The 23,459-nt window shown below is 29.3% G+C and overlaps 1 protein-coding gene and 1 pseudogene across 1 annotated transcript; one reads left to right on the forward strand and one right to left on the reverse strand.

Moving 5' to 3' along the window:
* The first annotated feature begins 1,879 nt into the window (after positions 1-1,879).
* LOC122525247 lies at positions 1,880-2,085 on the forward strand (annotated as a pseudogene).
* Positions 2,086-4,032: 1,947 nt separating this feature from the next.
* Positions 4,033-11,464, reverse strand: LOC122525244 (fatty acyl-CoA reductase 1-like). Its single transcript, XM_043647924.1, is given in 9 exon segments — positions 4,033-4,145; positions 8,562-8,704; positions 8,803-9,105; positions 9,180-9,228; positions 9,231-9,324; positions 9,465-9,710; positions 9,797-9,890; positions 10,498-10,680; positions 11,424-11,464. Coding segments are annotated over 8 exon segments (1,212 nt in total). The 5' UTR covers positions 10,668-10,680; positions 11,424-11,464.
* Between the last annotated feature and the right edge of the window lie 11,995 nt (positions 11,465-23,459).

A 23,459-nucleotide genomic window follows, 5' to 3' on the forward strand; every position in this document is an offset into this window, starting at 1 on the left:
ACACACTCTACTTATACGACTTAATACCTAGTATAAGTAGCATAAAAATTACTCTTATCCTAACAGTAAATTCATATAGACCGATATCGCTCTTATTATTACTATCTAAATTGCTGGAAAAAATAATATAAAATGAAAAGAATAATTTCAGACAAAAACCTGATTCCTGACCATCAGTTTAAATTCTGAAACAAACACTCTACCGTTGAACAAGTATACAGACTAACTAATACGATAATCAAAGCTTTAGAAAATAAAGAGTACTGTTCCGCCGTCTTCATAGATGTAGAAAAAGCTTTCGATAAAGTGTAGCATAACGAATTATAACAAATAATAAATAAACACTTTCCACACTCGTATTACAAACTCCTAAAATCTTACCTTTCTGAAAGAACATTTTATGTAAAAATAAAAGACACTCATTCGAACATCAAACTAATCAAAGCTGGGGTTTCGCAGGTAAGTATCTGTGGACCTGTTCTTTACACCCTCTATACAGCAAAAATACCAATAAACGCAAACTGTACAGTCTTAACATTTGCAGACGACACAGCAATGCTTACCATCAAGAAAGACGCAAAACAAGCAATTCAATCGTTACAAAACCAAATCAACTCTCTCGAAGAATGGCTACATAATAGAAAGATCGAGGTAAACTCTACCAAGAGTAAATATATTACGTTTACACTGAGGAAAAACAAAATACCGAAACTACAATTATATAATACAGAAATTCCACAAGTAACAACAGTAAAGAATTTAGGACTACACCTAGATTCCAATCTAACATGGAAAAAGCATATAAATGACAAAATCGAAGAAATTTGTTTAAAAAGGAGACAAATGGCTTGACAAACTGGCAAAAAATCAAAACTTAGCATGGAAAACAAACTGATAATTTACAAAACAATAATAAAACCAATCTGGACATATGGATTAAAACTATGGGGTATAGCAGCGAATAGCCACATTGCCAAGCTAAAGGCTCAACAATCCATAACCAAACGCAAAATCGTGAATGCTCCATGGTACATCCGTAAGGAAGGGATAAGGAAAGATTTAAATATTCCCACGATAGAAAAAGAGATAACCAAGTCAACCTGCAGATACAAAAGAAGAATTGATACGCACATAAACCCGCTAGCCAAAGATTACTAAAACCAATATATCCGTAGAAATCTGAAAAGAATTCACTCAGAAGACCTAGTAAAAACTAAACCTAAATGAAATAAACGACAATAGCGACACTATCTCATTGGAAAAACCGTCCACGTGCTACCTTTTTTCACTTATATAACAATTTATCAAATGTCTGTGGACAAATTGTAAAGTTGTATGAAGTTAATATAAAAACAAACAAAAAAATATTACAGAAAATTAACAATCTATAACATTTGAAAGAATTTAATTACCAGTAAAATTTTGTATTTTACGTTTAATTAAATATTTGTTTCTAAGCATTATAAGAATTATTAATCTCACGAAAATGCAATATATTAAAAAATATTTCCAGCAGTTAGTATTGTAAGCAGAAGAAACTTTAACAGAAATTAAGTTAGATAGGAAGAACAATGACGCAGTATTAATATCCAGTACACCTATGAGATTTTCAAAGAGTAAGGATAACAACCTGTATATAGAAAAGTAAAAAGGTTTATAATATAATTATATCTATGCGTGTGCAAAGCGATTTGAAATTTACAGCATAAAGTTAGTTGCTAGTTAAAGCTATTTTGTTTTAATGTTAACTTGTACCATATATAAGAAAAAATCAGTTACTTCTTTGACTTGTCACCAGAGAGCGAATACCATTTGCCGTTTCTCAAAAGCAAAATGCTATATTTGATCTCTATATATGATTCGATCAGAAATAAAATTTTAGATCGTATTTCATGGGATCATCTTTGTAGTATATATTTAAAACTGCTTTTTATAAAGCTGAGTCGATGTAACTACGATGACAGCTGTAGCTCTCTTTTTTGAGCGGAGAAGGACGGATTCGGAATTTTGGTTTTAACATCAAGATTTTGGTCACTGATGATCGTTTACACCTATTACTTAATAAAGAAAGCTAAAGGAAGTAGAGCTTTCCAAATAAATATTAAAGGAACGTTTAATAGTAACTTTATATTTAATTATATCATTTTCTTCACAACGATTTTCAAAGCGAAAACATTTTTAGAAACGTTGTGATTGAAAACTTTACGAAACGAGAAAGCAGCACAGAAAAAAGAGCAAACATTCAAACCTATAAAAACTATAAAAACACTTTAAAATATTACAGGAAATTGGCAATATATCTTCAACTGATTACTTGTGCTGTAAATTAAAAAATATTATAATAATAAGTAATTCGAAAAATATTTTCTTTCCCGATCTCAGGATTAAGTTAGCGATTTATTTAATGAAATTTTTAATGAAGAGGATTGCATCTTATCAAGCAATAACATACAGAAATACCGTTGTTAGATGTTACAACGGTAAAATTATTTTTGCATATTTTATGTCATTATTCTTTTCCTACTGTTATAAAAACAATAGTATTATTTAAAAATTTATCAGTATCGACATTAACTTAAATTATAATTTTTTACTATTGGATGTGTTAAAGTTACGGTGATCTACACGACAGTCAATCTGTTAAAGAAATAAGTGGCAATTTCTACCAATAATCATTAATTGAATTAGTAATCATAGCTTATATGGAAAAATCTAGTGTAATTTTGAACAGGTTATATGCCTCTACTTTTCCTTTATGAAAATAATAAATTTTATTTACACATTTTTTAATTCTGAATATCAAAGTTTTAATAATCTTTAAATATGAATCACGACATTTAAATATTATTTATTTTCGGTCGTAAAGAATAATAAATGATAGGAATGTTAAGTAGTCAACGTCTTGATATATAAAGAAAACGTGAAAACGTGAAAACACTCTAAAGTTTGGCAGTTTGCTAGATACTATATCTGACTCTTTTTTTATACAAGCTCTTTTCTCCTACGCTATATATCATATATATATTATAGGGAAAGTTTGACCTGCCAATATTGTGAGTTTTTCTTTGCCGTTGTCCACAATGCCAGGCATTTTTAATCAACGTAGGAAACAAAAAAATTGTTATCATATCTGGCTAATACATAATTAATTAGACTATTACACAATTTAATTTATTTATTTATAACCTTTTTTCTGATTGTTCCTAATTTATACTCTAATTACTGTACTTTTAATTTTATTATAATTGTGCAAAATCAATTTAAAAGAATTGAAGTTAAATGTAATAAAAATTTAGGACACTTTGTAGCTTTTGATCTTATAATACTTATGTATTTATTCTGCTATGTGGCAGAATCGTCATAAGACCTAATGTAAAATAACAATTATTTTAAATTGGAATAACATTTAAACGACAATAGAAACGATTTTAAGTTTTTACAATAGCTTATGCAGTTAGATAGAGATATTCTTCTCAGTTAATATTTACTTCGTCACGTTTTACTATACCTTTTTAACAACTATAAATGCTTATACGAATGCTATACATATTTAATTAAACAAATATTAAATAAAATTAAAAAGTTTAATCTTAGGTTTTCTGGCTATAGTTTTTTAAGATCTTTGAACAAATGTAAAAGTTTTTAAAGACTATACATTGCACCATTAACGAAATACAGATAGCAAATCTTTTGCAAGAACGCAGTAGTAGGATTTCGAAAAAAATTTTTATATTTATTTACATTTCAGTAGCGTGACGAGTTAAAACGCAGTTTCCTTAACGTAATATCGTCGAAGTAAATCCTGGACATGGCAAATTTTTTTTCTTGATTTTCTTTGTTTCCGTTTTTATTTTTGGTATTCTAAAGTATGTTTAATTTACTTTATACTTTTTTAAATTTTTATTAGAGTATGTGATATTAATTTTATAGGAAACATTATAAACATAGTTGCACCTGGATTATAAAGCGTGAAATGTGCTTGAAATTATACTGCTTTTAACGTGTTTGAGAATAGATGATGAAAATGAATTTTTACGATGCTTGAACACTAATCACTAAATCTACATCTTGAAGTTTGTCGGAATTTACGATGCGTGGGCACATCGATTTCAAAATAACGGCATAAGGTAAATCGATAATTCTCCCTTAAATTAAGTTTGGACTGATAGGTATCTATATTCTGATATTTTAATATACACATCACATTATCATTTATGATTCATGAATATTAGTAATAAAAGTATTTTTTGAGATTAACTAAGGTATATATAATATATTAGTTTTAATTCCTTTCATTTCTTCTCTATAGTGATCATCAATTAAAGTTGAAAATGAATAAACTGGATAGCATGCTGTGCGATTTTGTATACCTTAACCATAGGATGAATATTTTCTGATTTAAATGTAAGAATACCGATGAATTACAATAGTACTCTTTATCTTACAAGGGGACCTTACACTTAGTCCGACACGGATTTTAACGAGCTTTGGTATATTAGTAGTATACTTTGAGGTTGTTACCGTGGTAAAGTATTTTGTCCTAACGCTCAACCATTTTTAAGAAAAAAGCTTTTGAAGTTTTGGTTTTTATTGTATACATGTTTATATTATCTTAAATTCGACCGTCTTTCAATCAGCGCGCTAGCGTATCTCGTAGAGTTCTCGCTTTTCGTACCGCTAGTTAGTGGTTCGATCCTTCATAGAGGAAGTTTTTTTTAATAATTTTTTTCTGTCTGTTTTCAAATTATTTTTTCATATTTTTTAATTTTTAAATATATACAGGAAAGAAAAAATTATTTATTACAAAAAAATTAGAAATAATAAATTTTTTCACATCTTGCGATAATAATAAAGGAAAATTTAATTCTTGAATTACAATTAACATTTTATTTTTTAACAGGTATATGAAAATAGATAAATGAAGATTTACTTTTAGTGAAGATTGTATCAGGATACAATCAATAGTCAATCATCAATTGTCATGAAAAATTTTTCAAAAAATGATTCGATATGCATGGTACGCTTTGAAATTATTAAAACCAAATGAAAGAGAAATATTTTTAAATGTTAATCAAGTTTGTTTTTCAACAATTCTTTTAAAAAATCGTTGTTCATGTAAAGGGTCATCTTTTATTAATTGCACGAGATGTGAAAAAATTAATTGTTTTGAATGCTTTTACGAGAACAATCACTCTGGAACCTGCGTATAAATAATAATAAATGTACAATAAATGTTAAAACACATAGATATAAAAAAATTATACATGAAATTGTTAATGATTAGAATATATACGATTGTTATTTGTTAGTATATTGAAGATTTATCTATTTTTATATACCTGTTAAAAAATAAAATATTAACTGTAATTCAAGAATAAACTTTTCCGTTATTATTTTCGCAAGATGTGAAAAAATTTATTATTTCTAATTTTTTTATAATAAATAATTTTTTCTTTCCTGTATATATTTAAAAATTAAAAAATATGAAAAAATAATTTGAAAACAGACAGAAAAAAATTATTAAAAAAAACTTCCTCTATGAAGGATCGAACCACTAACTAGCGGTACGAAAAGCGAGAACTCTACGAGATACTCTAGCGCGCTGATTGAAAGACGGTCGAATTTAAGATAATATAAACATGTATACAATAAAAACCAAAACTTCAAAAGCTTTTTTCTTAAAAATGGTTGAGCGTTAGGACAAAATACTTTACCACGGTAACAACCTCAAAGTATACTACTAATATACCAAAGCTCGTTAAAATCCGTGTCGGACTAAGTGTAAGGTCCCCTTATTAATATTATAAAAGACAATATTAAGTAAAATAGCAATATTATGTTCAGAAACATACTTTACTGAGTTAAATATGTTTATTATATTATTTTTTCATTAAATTTTTGGTACTCTGCTTCTGTATTTATATTTGTTATGTTTCATACATAAACTACTTTCTTAAATAGTTTTATTTAAGAGTATGCGGCTGTAAGAAAAAGACTTCTTTCCAGCATCGGATCTATGTATATAAATTTTATCTTCCAATGCGTTAACAATATAAAGATTTCTTTTAACGAATGTTTTATTCGTAGAGATCCTATGTGAATTATTATGCGAATAGAATTAAACCACTGTAAGAAGGAGTAAGCAAGACATGAATTTTTTAAAAGGTAGAAAAAATAATTTTTCTTCTGATAGAAAAAAATATTGTGATTGTCTTGAAAAATATTTATTCAAAGCATTAGAGAACTTATTTTATCTTCAGAGATAATCTATCATTTTACTAGTAGAGAGAGCGCATTATTCTTACCAACGATAAGAAGAAGCCGATGGTATTGAAATCATTAAAGATTTTTGAAGACACAGTCTTCTTTTTATTTATACAAGGAAGAAACCATGTGCATTAATTTTCTATCATTAGAATTGAAAAAAGAATGCATCTTAGTGTTACTTATAAATTATTTTTTAAACAATTTCTTTTTAAACTATAATCTCTTGCAGATTTTGTGTTAGCCTAAAAGCTGCTAGTCTCGGAGCAGTAAAACAAGGTGTTATAATGCACAGAGATAGTGGGTTCTAGTCACCAGGACACAGTGTGTCTTTAGGTTGCGGATAGATGAATAGCCTATTTTTCTCGGATAGGGATAGAGGTTAGCTGCGAACAAAGTGAATAAGCAGTCGCGGACAGCCGATTGGAAAGGGCACTCCTGGTCCGGGGTTGGGCGTAGGTCTGATAAGCTCACACTGTAAAACGACTTTATCTCGTAACAAACAAGCATCGCTATGGTTTCTGCTAGGGTAAAATTTTCCAGAGGTTAACTAGTCCCCTGTTCAGATCTTCGGGTTGGGACTAATCTAGGGAAATCATGTTGAGTTAAGTCCAAGAACGGAAGAAATCTCAAAGTGGGTACGTAGAACGTACGAAGTATGTACAGATCCTGGGAGTTGCAATCGATGGTCGGCGAGAACGATAAGTACGGAGCAGATGTTGTCTCACTGCAAGAAACTAGATAGTCGTGGGAAGACTTGCTTAACACCTGGGTTTAAATGCTTCACCATGGAGGGTCGGGGACCCATAGTTTTTGCGTCGGATTTATGATTAGTAGAAAAATCTTATCCACGGTTAGAAAAATTGAATTTGTAAACGATAAAGTAGGACCGCTCGTTGTGCAGGGTTGGTAGTACAAGATTGTAATAATCAATTTGCAAGCGCCGACGACAAAGAAGATGAAATTAAAAACGGGTTCTACGAGGAACTCGAACACCTCGTGGATCAATTGCTGAAAGAGTACATGAAAATAATCTTAGGGGATATTAGAAAGTTGATTAAAATATTTATTATTCTTTAACATCTCTCTTTTGTTTCCTACAGATGATTTCTAAATCACATTCTATATCCTAATCCCTATGAAATACATCGGTTGTTACAATAATTTCACTGAAATTAAAATATTAACATTAAATATAACTTGCGTGCTTTATAATTTTCGTGAATCGATAATATTTCGGACGAGATATGTGAAGATTTTTTGTTAAATCTGTATATGTACTATTCAATCAATTCTCATTTTATTAAGTATATATTTTAAACGTACTAAATTTTTCCATGCATACGTATCGAAAATTGTTTTATCTTACTTATAATCAACAAATTATAATTAAACTTAGAAGATAGTTGACACAACAATTCTAACTTCTACATACTTCTAGATAATTTTAACAACATAATATATTTTATTGCAAGAATACGAGGTCAGAATGACTACTTGTAAAAAAATTTTTAAGATACATGGAAATATACTCACGCTATGATAAAAAGTAATATATTTAAACTAAAAAGAAAATAATAAGAAGATCACTTTTTTGTTGTTTGGCAAAGATTATCAGAGAGAAAATACAGTACAAAAAAGTGAATATATTAAGGAATAGATGATCCAAAGGATCAAGGCATAAAACATGCATTTCATCGTATAATAAGCGATTTTCAACCTAGAAAAAAGAGTAAATCAAAAAATGATTAAATAAATAGGAAAACAAAATATTTTATAAAGCAAGATTATCAAACATTTACTTTCTGTAATAAATTCTTGATTCTTCTAACGTCTCCATCGGGTCCTTCATTAAATATACTCGAATTCCCCTAATGTAAGTTTTAAAATAATTCTGCCAATCAATATCAGCAGCATTGAAGAAGAAGTTATGTTTATCGACGAGTGATAGTTTGTCCCATAATTTTAAAACGTTACCGTTCCTGAATTCCCATTCATTAAGTGTAAAAAAATTCAATACATGTTTAAACTTTTCTATTTTTCTGAAGATGTTAAGCAATCTGAAGAATATACAATTATTTGATAATGTGCTTCTTTACCGATGATTAATAAATCGCTTGTAAATTTAAATATCGTCATATATTACATTGGCTTTCTTCCGCTAAGATAAGCTAACGAGTCCACTATAATAGCTGGTATCCAGTGCAAAAAAATTGTCAAAAGAAAATAGACATAATAGTTCTGTATCATTTGTAACGAGTAGTAAAATAATATTTGTTTCGAAGGAAATTTTATACCACTTGTTTTTACATTATTTTCTAAAGTAGCCCAATTTATTGGTCTTTGAACAGAGGAAACAACATTATAAATCGGAATCTCTTTGTCTGTTGGTAAATCATTATTTTTTCCATTTGAAGGACTAATACTCTTTAGTATGGACCTACAATAAAAGATTTTTTTTATTCGCCTTTAAATGTTATTTTAAGAAATAAACTAACAATTCATTTTAGTGATTATTTACAAAAGAAAAAAAGTGACCGTTTCTGTGCAACGTCCCATGCTGCCGCAATAATGTTATTGACAACATAGTCAGCAGGAATTATGTCGCAAATAAGCCTATCATTGCAATTTAACGTGCGTAAAACACCTTTCGCACTACCAAAAACAATTCCTGTTACTCCATAAACATTATTGATCCAACCGGCAATTGGTTCCTTTTCCGTTGAAGCAACAATTGATGGCCTAACGATGCAAGATGGAATTTTATTGGAATATTGCCGTATAGTATCTTCACAGATTGCCTTCGAATATGCGTAAGTATTTGGCCAATTACCAAGTAGCCTGTAAGATAAGCGAATATGCTAAACTACTTAAGTTAGCTCTAAGAAAATACAATATTCTTCTTTTTTTATTACTTTGGTGTAATTAAATCTAATACGTCTTCGCTTAAAATCTCTGTCAATTGATTATGTCTTCTGTCTTTATAGGCGGCATGTAGAATTTTTCTTCAATTTTTTTATGTATGCAATGTGAATATGCCGTTGATATATAGACAAAGGCCTAAAGAAAAAATTAATTATAAAACTAGAACATCATATTTTTTATTAAATTCAATGTCTAAATAAATAAATTTCTTCAGAAATGATATTTTTAAGTACGTGATTATATAGAGAGACCGTGATTATATTAGAAAAAAGTACCTCTAAACTTTTCATCTCCTGGGCAAGCAAGAGGAGATCCCTTGTTCCTCTAATATTCGTATTAACTATAAAACGAATATTATCCATAAAACGCACGGATGCTGCACCATGAAATATCAAATTGGTATCTTGAATACGTTTACGATCTTCCTCCGACAAACCTAAATTCACTTGATTCATGTCTCCTTCTATGAGAATAATCTTTTTTTCGACATCTTTCTGCTCTTTCTTCAATCTGTCGAAAATCTAAAAATTTAAATATACACCGTAATATCGGTGATTTGTTTCATTAGTATAATAATAAAAAGTAGAAAGTTTGTAACTTTACTCACAACATCATTGAAATACTCTTTGAATCGAGTATTCGGATCTTGCTGTTTCTTTGCTCTTATTAGCAAATAAACCGTTTTTATGTCTGGACAACATCTAATAAAAATAGCAATAGATTTATACAAAAAGTTCTTACAAGGGGAACATACACTGGGATACTCACGGATTTTAACGAGTTTGGTATATTAGTAGTATACTTTTAGGGTGTTATCGTGGTAAAGGGTTTTTTCAAAATGCCTAGTAAATTTGGGAAAGAATTAAAGAAAAAAGTTTTAAAATTTTGATTTTTGTTGTATTTTATAAAAAATACGTTATTTATAAAAAAATTACTTTTCTTTATTAATAATTATTAAACTATTGTTGTTCAGTATCAGTATTGATTTAAATTCCTGTTTTAGTTTAAGATATTTCTTAAACTAATGCAGAGAAGTGTAATTCCTACTATCATTTCACTATTATTTCAAAAATTTATCTAGAAGAAAATATCTCTCAAAAACAATTTAATTACCTAAAACAAGTGCATACATAAGTAAAACCACTAGTTTATTTTTTATTTCCAACCATATAAACCTCTTGGAGCATTATAATTCAAAATTACTCAAAATAACTACAAGTTTATCTTACATATCATATATTATACGATTATAATGCTATGAATGTGTAAGTTTAATCGAGAATGAAAACAAATGTTAAACATTGTTACCTCAAAAGCTTTTCCATTAAAAGCCTTCCTAAAAACCCTAAACCTCCTGTTATGAACATTTTTTTTCCAGAATAAAATGTAGCTATTTCACTTCGTTTATTATCAAAATTCGGTTCTTCTACCATAGAAAACAGTTCCTCTTGATACGTTTTACCGCTCAGTGACGCCATTTTTTTGATTCTTCTACATACAAACAAAGAAAGAAGTTTGGATAAATAAATTTGATAAATAAATTCTAAGTAAATTTTCAAGATAAAAAAATATTTATAAGTCATAACTTATAATAAAATAGACGCATTTGATAATGATTAAGATTATAATTTTTACTCTTTCAGATTTCTCAACTATTTAGTTTGAATTAATTTACAAATCAACAATTTACAGTCTATTTTAATAAAAAGCATATAAATGTAATAATCTATTTCATTTGCTCTTTCATCTTATTTACATTAAAGTTTTACTTTTTTTGACTTTTAGTCAGAAAAGATATAAAAGGTTGAAAAGTACAAAATTTACCTATTTATCTCAAAATTTTTTACGCAAAGAATATACCAATTTTCTGATTTTATGATATTCAAAAAATACTTCTAATAATTTGCAATCTTTTGAAGAACTGAGTATGTTTGTAAGTGATTTAAAACAATTGTAGGAAACTTAGTATTATAAACGTACTCCCGATAAAAACTCTCTAGATATTACTCGATGTAACTTGATTCGACTGCGGTTTTATATCAACTGGCTAATATTCGTTAAATAATCACTTGATCTACATATGTATTATTTCGTATTTGTAGGATGTGCGGAATTAATATTTTTAATATGCATACAATACAATAGGAAATTACGATGTTATCGTGAGAATGACTTTGTTAAAACCATGATTTATTCAGTTAATCTAAATTCAAGAGAATATAGAAATTATTTACCTTAAAGAGAAAATCGATACAAACGGCGAACAGTAGTACAATATTTATAAAATGCTGTAATATTATGACAATATAGTTTAATTTTTTTAAATTAGTAAATGAAAGTATTTTGAGAAGGTGATTAAGAATTTAATATTATTTTTTTGAAACACAAGATAAGGAACATAAAACCAGGATTGTTAGAGTCTTGAAAATAACAACATTATTTTTATTAAATTATTTAAAAACATTATTATTTATGTAAATTACAACAAAACTGCTTAGTTAGTAGCTCTTGTCGTTAGCCGTTTGTGAATTGGGATTATCACTTAGACATAATAATAATCTCTCATTTATATTAATAACTTTCATTCAGATAATTATTCATAGCACTAATTAGTTAATCAGATAAAAAAAAAACTAGTCCTTTTGTATAGTGAAAATAAAAAAAGAAGCTATTTATATGAGCCAATTTGACTATACTTTTGATCGACAAGAAACGAAAACGAATTTGTCAATTCTTTCGCTGAGTATTACAAAGTCACTAAAGTATTCGATAAATGTAGCAATAAGCTTTGCCCATTACGTTTGGTATTTTTCGTTTTTTCGTCATCCAATGTAACTAAGTTAAACTAAGGTGACTTACGACACCTCAATAAAAACAAGTTATGAATAGAAAGAAAAAATCTGGTATTTATAGGGTATTATTTTTATTGCCTAATTTTTTGAAAATAAATTCACTGAAAATAAATTTAATTAATATAACAAAAATGTCATCATTTTTGAAGCGACTACACACTCTGCTCTGCACAGATGCTACAGAAATCGTGGTATGTTATATTGATTATTTAGTACATAACAATGGGACAAATATCAAAGCTAATTAAATCGACGAGGAGGTAAATCATCTTATTATAATTAGTTCCATAATGTTTCCATTTCATTTTTACATCAATTATCTGAGGATTACCACAAGAAAAAGATGTATGTCGCAAAAACGTGGTAAAATCAAGATTTATAAATTCTAGAAATCTTCTAAATGTTCTTGTTTCTACTACTACATTAGGATTTCTTCTTCTTCTTCTTCATTCTTTAATTTAGGCAAGTTGCCTGTTTCGTAACGACGTTTTTCTGCCTATTGCACTTAAATTGTCGCACAATCGTTTTCGTGGGCGCCCCGCACTTCTGCGGCTAATCGGTGATTTATCCCGTGCAATTCTGCTGATTCTTGTTGTCCATTCTGCTAATAGACAGAGTGTCGTTTCTATCAGCCGCAAATTTTTTTTTACGTTGGGTAGGGAGCTAACCTGATCCAACAACCTTCCTCCTTTTCTCGGGCTTAGGACCGGCAACATGATCGCTGACCTTGATCCGTCCAGCGATCATGCAGGCGGAGTTTACATTAGGATTTATACATTTAAATTACATAATTGCTAAGAGTTCTTAGGCGGGTAAAACTGCAAAATTATGTTTACACACAAAAAATGTTTGATGAAACAGTTCCTGTTGTAAGTTTAGAAAGAATATTAATTAAAATTTAAAACTTTCTTTCTACATTATATTATTATATTACATGAAAAACATTTGCTGTAAGTATATAGAGAATTACTTTATATAGAAAAGTATATGGTTTACGTCCGTTTTACAAATTAATGAGATCTTGGAAAAACGTCATTGCCTTGAACTGTAGCATATTTCTAGTTGTCATTCCGGAAACGGTTACATTGCTAATTTAGTGGACAATTGTTTTACTTAAAAACACATAAGTTAATGTCATTGCTTATGCATATAACTCTGGGAAAGGTATATAAAATAAAATATAAAAATATGTAAAATTAAAATGTAATGACAATAAAACATACTTAGCAACATTTGAATTGCTAATTTAAATCGTAAAAATCTAAATTTTCACTAAATTTATAAACTAGGTATAATAAGATGCAGTAATAGTAAATAGCTCAAAAAGGCTAACAAAGTTTTAATTAATAGTATTAGTCATATCGGGATATTCGAGAAATTTGAAATTTTGTTAGGATGATAATGCTGCTCCTCTGGTATATCTGAAAGATTTCTGAAAAATTACAATATCAACAAGTATAAAGAAAATCTAATAAATTAAAAAGATTGCGCGTTTTCACATTACGCAAGATTAGAGATACGTGGAAATTATGAAATTAGTTTTTATGAAGAGATTTAAAAAATTACATGTTTTTTATTGCTCTACATTATATTTACTCAATGTAAATTCATTTACATTGTAAAAATAGTAAGAATAGCTCGTTATTTTGTAGATTTTTTTATTTAATATTGATTATTAATGTTTATTAAATAATTTACTTAAGTATAATTAAAGGGAATAAAAAAATAGTTATCTATAATCGTAAAAATTATTAATTTATACTCGTTATGTTTTATGTTACTTTTAAAGTTGCAATTCTTAACAAAGATATTTTTGTAATTATCATTTAATCACTCGACGTTTTTTGTTTTAGTCATTACACAAAAAAACCTCGTCAAAATTTAAAAATAAAGACCATGCAAATGCGTCCCAACTTGTCTTTTCGTTGCCTATTATATATGTTACCGGCAAACTGTCCAGCAATGTACGAAATATATTCATTATAATGAATAATTATTCATAAACATTCTGTAGAATTCTAAATGAGAAACCGGAAATGTAAGAAATACATCTTCGTTTTGTTTTTAACACTTCCATTATATTAGGTTAAGGAAAATGAAATCCATTATGTTTACGTGAACTTCAAGACTTTATTTAACATGTCTTGGATTGTCAAATTTTAGTCAAATATGGACCGCTTTGTTCTATAATTTGTTGTCATTTTAAAGATAGCTTCAAAATGCACCTCTCATAAAAGTCTTGGTCTCTATTGTCGAAAAACTCTAGATATCGATTTTTGTAATCTTCTCTTAATGTCAATTTCTTATCACTAAGAAAGTTTTGCAATACAAGAAAAACATGGTAATCGCTTAGTGCCAAGTTTGGACTATATGGTGGATAAATCAAAACTTCCAAACAAAGCTCCCAGAGTTTCTAACGAGTCACTATAGACGTGTGTGGTCTGAGGTTGTCCTAATAGAACACAACACCTCTCCTGTTGGCTTATTTGGAACGTTTCTGGTCAATCGCTAGTATCACACGGTCCAGCTGTTGATAGTAGAAATCCGAATTTTTATGGATCCTATTTTCTTTCTTTTTTTTAATCGTTTTTTTTTGAAGTTATACTTTTTTCACGTTATTAGCTTTCACACTATCAAGATTATAAATACCATTTACAATTCCAGTCGCCTGGCATGCATTTTCGCCTTTATCAAAGAAAAACTAAAACTTACCAAATTTTCTCTTCGTTGACTTCAATTTTTTACACCCTGTAGTTTCAAACTGAATCGATTAAACAATAATCAGCAAGAGAATATTTTTAGTGTGAAATGTCAGCTTTCCAACGAGCATAAATCTGAAATTGCTTGATCTATATTTTTCAAGATATCGATCACTAAAGCCATCCATCAAAAAAATAATGGATTTTTTTTCCCCATCCTAATATTTTTAGAATACTATTTTTATTTTTGAGAAGTGAACGTTATTTATGTAATAGCCTTATAAGGACCATTTTTTAAACTTTGCCTGTTGTAGACAGCAGTTCGAAGTCGCAATAGTTATTCAAGATGTTTTATTAAAATAAAAACTAGTCTATACTTATATAAGCACGTAACAATATATACTTATTTATCGTACAAAAAAAATTGTAGCTTTATTAACCTCCAAAAAAACTTCTAAAAAAAAATCAAAAATAATATTTAAAAAAAACTCTAACTATCCTGCATTCCAATATAATACTATTTGTCAATAGGACGATAAAATGATAAAATAAAATTGAGATATTAAATACAATTCATAAGGGTTTATACAATAAGAGTATAATCTAATTTATTCTTTTATATATGAGAAAGAAAAGGGTTTAATTAAAATAAGAAATAAGAAATAAGAAAAAAGAAATAAGAAATAAAACTCTTAGCTGAGCCAATACTACAAGGAAAAATACTTTATTGGCTCGTCAGGAAATACTTTAAAGAATAAAAACCCTGGTTTATAATTTAAATGATTTAAATAACTTCAATATTACAATACTATATACATATACAATTTATACAGTTTGAAATGTAATTAATTCACGTCCATTACTTGATCTGTTTGTTATTCAAATGCTATGTGAGTTACAAGAGGGCTATAGTAACAAAAATATGATAGCAATAGTCTAGTAAGACCTTTATCTAAATATTGTGTAAAAACAGCATCATTTGTAGTACCATGTCGTAATGTAGAAACTGTTCTGTCCTTATTTATTAAAAGTATTAAATCTTTACGTAAAAAGTTGATGAGTACATAAGAATTTTCAGAGTTTAAATTATTATTGAAATCTCTACTTAAAATAATTGGTAGCTTATCCTCGCCTTTACCCACAGAATATGCCCCTCTAATTGCTATGTATGGAAATAGCACCTTTTTGAAGAAATGAATATCTTCAATTTTTTGATTTTGATAAATATAAATTGTTATTAACACAATTGTTGTATTATCTTCCATTTTACACCCCGCTATACGAAATTCATCTACTGATTAATTTGCAGAACTAACAAAATCGGACTGTCTCACAGTCATGTTGATATTAGGGGTAAGAAAGTTAGTTGTATCATTCGCATTGTGATAGATAGCAACTCCTCCAGCTCGAACACTTGGTCGTTTGTATTGAACTATACAATTAAAATTTGGTATACTAAATACTCGGTATCATCAAACTAAGTTTCACTTAAATTTAAAATATTAGACTCTTCAAAAATGAAATTAATAATATCACCGAAGTGAGCTCGTAGACTTTGGGGATTTAATGAATTCATTGTCAAGCCTTTTCTTTAGTTCATAAAATATTTGGTGCCTTTACTCTATAATTGTAATTACTGCATTATATTAATTACTGCAGTTGATGGTCTTCAGCCGTGATAAAAAGTACTCTCATTGTCGTTTGTTGTAATATATAAGCCATCAATACATGTTATGCGTGACAAAGTGACATAAACTAAAGTCAATTGATTTCTTCAATCGTATTTATAAACAATTTCGGGATATGTTCTTTCTTATGATTTGTAATTTTTCGTTAAAGAAGCACAAGTTAGAGGTAAATGTGAACGCCTAACGTTAATTGTTTTATTGTTGTTAAAAGAAATTGCTGAAAGAAGTAAAGAAAATAGAATTAGCCAATAGTCGAATAATCGTTAGAGAAGTGGCGTAGAACCCAAATTTATCGATTGCCTCGTGCTATTAAATTTTTATAAATAATTTGGGCATGAGACTGGTCACCATGAAATTCGTACAAAACTTGCTCAGTTCCGACCAAAAACAGCATCGCATTACAACTGATAAGGAAATGTATAACTCTGCTTGCGACGACCAAAATTTGATTCTGATGGTCAAAGCTGGTGACGAATCATGGGTTTATGGTCATTACATGGAAACCAAAGCTTAATCATCCCAACAGAAGCTTTTGCATCATGATAACGCTCCTGCTCACAAATCGTAGCTTGTGCGAGAATTTTTTGCCAAAAACAATATAATAATGATGCTGCAGCCACCATATTCTCCAGATTTTGTCTCCTGTGACTTTTTCTTCTTTCCAAAAGTTAAAAGGCCCATGAAAGGACGTCAAGGATCAATAAAACTGATTTTTTGAAGTACTTCGAGGATTGGAAAAAACGTAAGCACAAGTGTATAATATCTAATACAGATAACTTTAAAGAGAACACAATATTCATGAAGAAATAAATAATTTTTGAAAAAACACAAATTTCGCGATATTTTTTGAACAGACCTTGTATTATTTTTACCTTTTAACAGATTCATATCTTGCCTATTCCTAGTAACTGTGGTAAAATTATATTCGCATAATTTCATTGAGATCTATACGAAGAAGATATTAGTTAAAAGAAATTTTTATATCGTTAATTATTGAAAAATGAAATCTATATACATAGACTTGATGCTGGAAAGGATTTTTTTTCTTAGATGTGTTACGGTCGTTGATTAGAATAAAAAATGTAGAGCTGCATACTTTGCTAAAACTATTTAAGAAAGTAGTCTATGTTTGAAATATAGGAAAATATAAAAAGAGAAGCAAAAAGCCATAAATTAAAATAAACAATTATATAAAACATTCTTTTTTCACAGTAAAGTATTTTAACTAAATTTTAAGATATACTACTTATTATTGTTTGTTATAAAATCAGGATAAAGGTAATGATTTGTAATTCATCGGTATACTTTGATTAAAATCAGCAAATTGTAATCCTATAGTTAAGTAATAAAAAAAATCGTACAACATGTAATCCAGTTTATTCATTTTAAACCTTAATTGATGATCACTATAGAGAAGAAATAAAACAAATTAAAACTAGTAAATAATAATATATATCTCGATAACCCATACAAAACTAATAAATAAAAATACATACCTCAGTTAACCTTAAAAAAGTGTTTTATTACTTATATTCTTAGAGTATTCTAGAATAACTTCATAGTTCTCCACCTGTAAGAGTCTTACGAAAGATTCTTTCTGGCTGGAAGTAGAGGAAGGGAGGTCTCACTCTACCCTTTCTAACAGTGATCACGTGTTAACATTTAATGCTAATTCACTGCCGTCGTAACCTAGCAAAATCTAAGAAGCATTAACGTATACATTAGATAGGCGAAAGTATTCTACATTCTTAAAGTCACTTGATCTTCTTCAAGAAACTGGCTATTTTGAAAATGATTTTAAAATTATAAGTCGTTACAAATTTTGGTATTCAAAAAATTTATATGCATATGAAGAGAGTAATAGTTACGTTATTCTTATCATAATTTATACAACTTTTTTGTGAAACAGATAACAAAGATTTAATGTTGTCACAGCATGTCTTACGATTATATTATATTATATACATGTATTGGTATAAAATAAATTTATATATTTTTTCGTTTTTTAATATTATGCTTTCTCTCTCTCTAATGTATTTACTATATGTATGTAAAGAAAATATAATTTCTTTCGTTCCAATTTGCCATACTCTGCATGCGCCGGCGTGTTAGTTAGGATTACTTAAAGAGAGAGGGAAAGAGAGAATAAAATTATTTCGTAAAAAAGCACACGTGCAAGAACAATACACGGTTGGTAATCCGTATTTTATATAAATAATGTGAACAATTTATTATTGCAGAATGCACTACCATGTAGAAACCGTACTCAATGGGTATCGAACATATTTGTTAGACATAAATTCGGAGACGAGTTATGACGCTATAAAAACTGGATTATTATTGTCTAAATCCTTGGTAAATTTATCTATTTTTCATGTAAGCTCTTTTATAAAATACATAAAAACAACAAATAAGTTCTACCGAAAACAGAAAAAACCGTTTTTTACAGTAGTGTAAGTTTAAAATTTTAAAATTGGAAAATTTATCATTTTTTCTCGACAAATAAAAATTAAAAATCTTTACTTACGAGTTTCGATTAAGAAGTCGTTATTACTTTCGCTTTTCACTTGAAATGGAATCTTTCTGTACGATTAGGTATTGCTGTATGAATAATTAAGGGTTATACGCAGTTGCGAGGCTCAAAAAAGACGTCCTGTTATGAATTTTTTATAGAAACAGTTTTTATTTATTAATTACAAGTGATAGTAATTAAAATAGAGCCTACTTTTAAGAATACAATAGCGTGTCGATTATGTAAAAGTATTAATGTGCACCGCTCTTGTAGATGATGCCCCGAACGACCTCTAAAAATAGGTACTTGGCAGTGATCTTCATTTTGGCGATTTCAATTATCTGAAGTAAAAAAATATAGTGGATTCTTCTAAAGAATAGTATAATGCAGGTATTAAAAAAAAGAATAATAAAAATTTTGATTTTTGACAAAATGGCATCTATTTAAGAAAAATTTTTTATTTAGGACTAAAATTGTTGCTCCAAATTATTAGAAAAAAAAACTAGTGTATCCTCTTATTTATGCACGTAAGAAGATATAATTCTTCAGTGTAGCAAGACATTTTTTTCGCTGCCTATACGCCTTACAATATTCCGCGTCTTTTTAAATGGATACTTTCTTTTAGATACATTTTTATAACGATAGTAATAGGCATTACTCTTCCCTTCACTAGTTTTAGAAATCTCGAAAACTGAAATAGAAATTTAAATGCATACTAATACTGTTCAAAAAGCTGCAAGAGATTATATTTTTTCTTATTCTTATTATTAGGACTTCGTCCTTTTATATGCTTGCTATATAGTTCTCTTTGTAGGGCGTTTGTTGATCTTGTGATGATGATGTCCAGCTTTCATGACACCTTTTTTGAGGAATTTCAGGTTGTCTTGTTTTCCCTATTTTTCCTGTTTTTTCAACTTTTGGTAACCTACTGTTGTCCATCCTATTTACATGGTCTTGCTACTCACTTCTTCTCTCTCGTATCAACCTTACCATGTCGTGGGTCTCACCTTCTTTCCTTATCTCTTTGTTTCTTCTTCTGTCTTTTAGTGAGTTCCTTGTTACGGCTCGTAGCGTCTTCATTTCTGTAATTCTTAGGATACGTTTTGATATCGTAGACTCTGCCCTTGTCTCTGTCGCATATATTATTATCGGTTCGAGACAAGTCTTGTATATACGTACCTTGCTTTTAATGCTCATATACTTCTTTCTCCATATAATATCCCTAAGGTATTAGGAGATTAAGGAGGCTTTTGTTGCTTGATCTCTTACCTCTTTCTCTAGGTTTCTTTTGCTTGTAATAATTGCTCCTGGATATTTAAATCGCATAACTTGGTTTACGTTTTTGTTATATACAGCTAACTTGCATCATCTAGGCTCCTTGGAGTTGATAAGTGATTCAGTCTTTAGCGTCGAAATAATCATGTTAAGTTTGCCTGCCTAAGTTTGTACAGTATTCTTTGTAGGTTGTCCTCGTCTTCTGACATGATAATTGCATCGTCGGCGTAACATATTATTTTTATTTTATCTTTTCCTAACTTTACTCCTTCTCCAGCTGTTTTATCCTCCTTTATTACGTCGTCCATTTTCAGGTTAAAAAAGGATCAGGCTTAGACTGTTTTCATGTTTAATTCCACTCGTTATTAGGATCTTCTTTGCTTCCAAACTACCCGTTCTTATTATTGTTGTATTTTGGTGGTAAGTTCTTTTTTTACCTGTCTTATGTTGCTATTTACTCCTAGGCTCTCAGAATCTGTAGTAGGTTCCTAAGCTTCACATTGTCAAACGCTATTTGGAGATCAACGAAGCACATGTATATTGTTTTGTAAAATTCTATCGCTTTTTCAGCTATTTGTCGTAGTATGAATATTACATTAACCGTCGATCTGTTTTGTCTAAAATCTTGCTGCTTTTCGCTTGTTTCTGTCCCCTCTATTACCTTTGCAAAGATTTTCGTTATCACCTTCTTTACTGCACTTAAGAGACTGATTCCGCTGTTGTTCTTCGGTTCTGTCTTTGTTACTTTTTTTAATATGGGAACTATTATACTCTCCTTCTATTGGGTTGGAATATTTTTGTGTTTTACTATTTTATTGAATAGGGTATTTAGTTGTTCTGTATGTGGACTACCTCCATATTTTATTAGTTTGTTTTGTATCTCATCAGTTCCTGGTGTTTTACAGTATTTTAGTTTGTCTATTGTTTTTTGTATTTCTTCAGATAAGATAGTGTAATCGTTTAGTGCCTCCTCTTCTTCTTTCTCGCTTCTGTTGTACGGGTCTGTTGTGATTTTGGTGGTCTGCACGGATTCGTTTACGCTTTTTTTTCGATTTCGTAGCATTTTGCATACTTTTTTCTGTGCTCCGTATAGGTCGTGTTCCATGTCGGCCGAAAATTTCTCCCAGTAGTCTCGTTTGATTTGTCTAATTGACTCATTTACCTTGTTTCTTGTACTTCAGTAATCGTCATATGTTATTGTGTTATTACGGTACTGTCGGTAGGCCTACCTTTTTTCTTCAACTAGGGCCCTTATTTCTTCTTTAAACCATTGAGTAATTCTCCGCTTTCCTCCGAAGTTGCATTTTCTTTTTCCTAGGGCTTCTGCAGTTATTTTGATGTTTGTTTTGATTCTTTCCAATGATGTTTCTACGTCGTCTGTTTCTCAAATTTTGTTTCTTTCTATTTTTTATTCTAGTCGTCTTTGTTAAACGTCTCTTATTGATTTATCGCTTAAAAGAACTATGTTAAGTTTTTCTATTGTTTTCCTCATTTGTTTTATTTTGGTGTAAAGTGTGTTTTTCCATATTTTCGCAAGTATCAGGTTGTAGTTATTGCCCGTATTTGCTGACATTAGCACTCTGGCGTCCAGTATTTTTGTGGGGTGTATATCCTATTGTCTACTGTTGATTTTTTCCTCTAGTGTTTTTGAAGGTAAATTTATACTATGGTTTATGTGGGTAAAATGTGTTGATACGTAGCTCATTCATTGCGCAGAAGGTAATCAGAATATCCCAGTTGTCATTTAGGTTATCCTCTTTGAAATGATTTTTAATCCCTTTTACTATCTCGTTGTCGATTCATGAATTGAAATCTCCAAGTATTACAGTCTTATCTCGTCTAGGGATTTTTTCTAGGTGCGCTTGCAGCAGATCATAAAATTTATCTTTCTCTTTTTGTGATTTGATGATATCTGAAGCATATACATTGATTATGTGTATCGGTGTTTTCTTCTGGAGCTGTAGTGTTATCTGTGGTACCCTGTCGCTAATTTATTTAGACTCTAGTACAGTATCTTCGTATCTCTCTTGTATCGGTAGGCCTACTCCTGAGGTATCTCTTTCGTTTTTGTTTTTCTCGCTTTAGAATAGGATTTATCTTTCATATCAAAGGTTTTATTTGCCTTTCTTTTCTGTTTCGGAAAGAACGCAGATGTCTAGATTGTGTATGCTAATTTCCTCTATTACTTCCTGGTCTTTGTTTCTTATGGAAGTTACGTTCCAGCATCCTATTCTAAGCGTTCTTATGTTCTTCCTTTGCATATTCCTTTTCGCTCACCATGCCGTCATCGTTATTTCCGTCCAATCGGAGGCGCTATTACTAATTCCTAGAGCATTTTTATTTTTTTACCAAGGGTAGGTTGCTAGAATCACCCCAAAGCCCTCCTACTTTGTTTGGGTTTGGGACTAGCTAGTTATTAACTAGGCGGAGAGTCTTGTCGTAAACGGCACATCAACGGTTTTTCCTCAAATAGGTCACCTAATCCAAGCATAAATCGTGCTCAGCGTTGCTTGACAGAAATGATCGAGCTGGAGCTCGTGCTGTCACCGCACCATGGCCATTGACGCGTTGAGTAATTCGAAATATCTCCTTTATATTTAGTGTAAACTGATATCTATATTTTGATATTTTTTTTTATATTCTTTCTTATATATATAATATATCGACCGATTAAAAATATATTTTCTTTCTTCTTTTTGTTAAATAATTAAATAATAATAATTAGTAGCTTATCTTCTCATACTTCCAAACCTCCCTCTTTTTACCTTGTCACGCTACATATATTTATAAAATTAAATAATTAAATGAATACAAATTTAAGAATAAAAGAAACATAATCGGCTTACAATAGCGAATATTATCGATCATCAAGCAGGGAAGAAGGAACAGGTTTCTTTATCAACTGTATTCTATTAAAAACAAAATTAATAAAAATATTAAAAATAAAAATATAATAATAACAATAATTAAAAAATAAACAAGAAAAATAATAATGATAATAATAATAATTATTATTATTATTATTTTTTTTTTAATTTTTTTTTTTAGTTATATCTTAAACTATTGAGGTTATATTCGTTTTGGTACGCTAAAGAAGTATAACTACCTACAGGCGTACATAAGTACACACCAGTTTATTTTTTTATGCGACTTTATTGGACGTTATTTGTTGCTTATGTTAATTTAATATGTTGTATATAACCTATTCTGCTTTATTACCTACTTAAATCTGTAAAGAAGCCTC

Source organism: Polistes fuscatus, unplaced genomic scaffold (assembly GCF_010416935.1).
Source record: "Polistes fuscatus isolate 324 unplaced genomic scaffold, CU_Pfus_HIC Scaffold81, whole genome shotgun sequence".
NCBI lineage: Eukaryota > Metazoa > Arthropoda > Insecta > Hymenoptera > Vespidae > Polistes > Polistes fuscatus.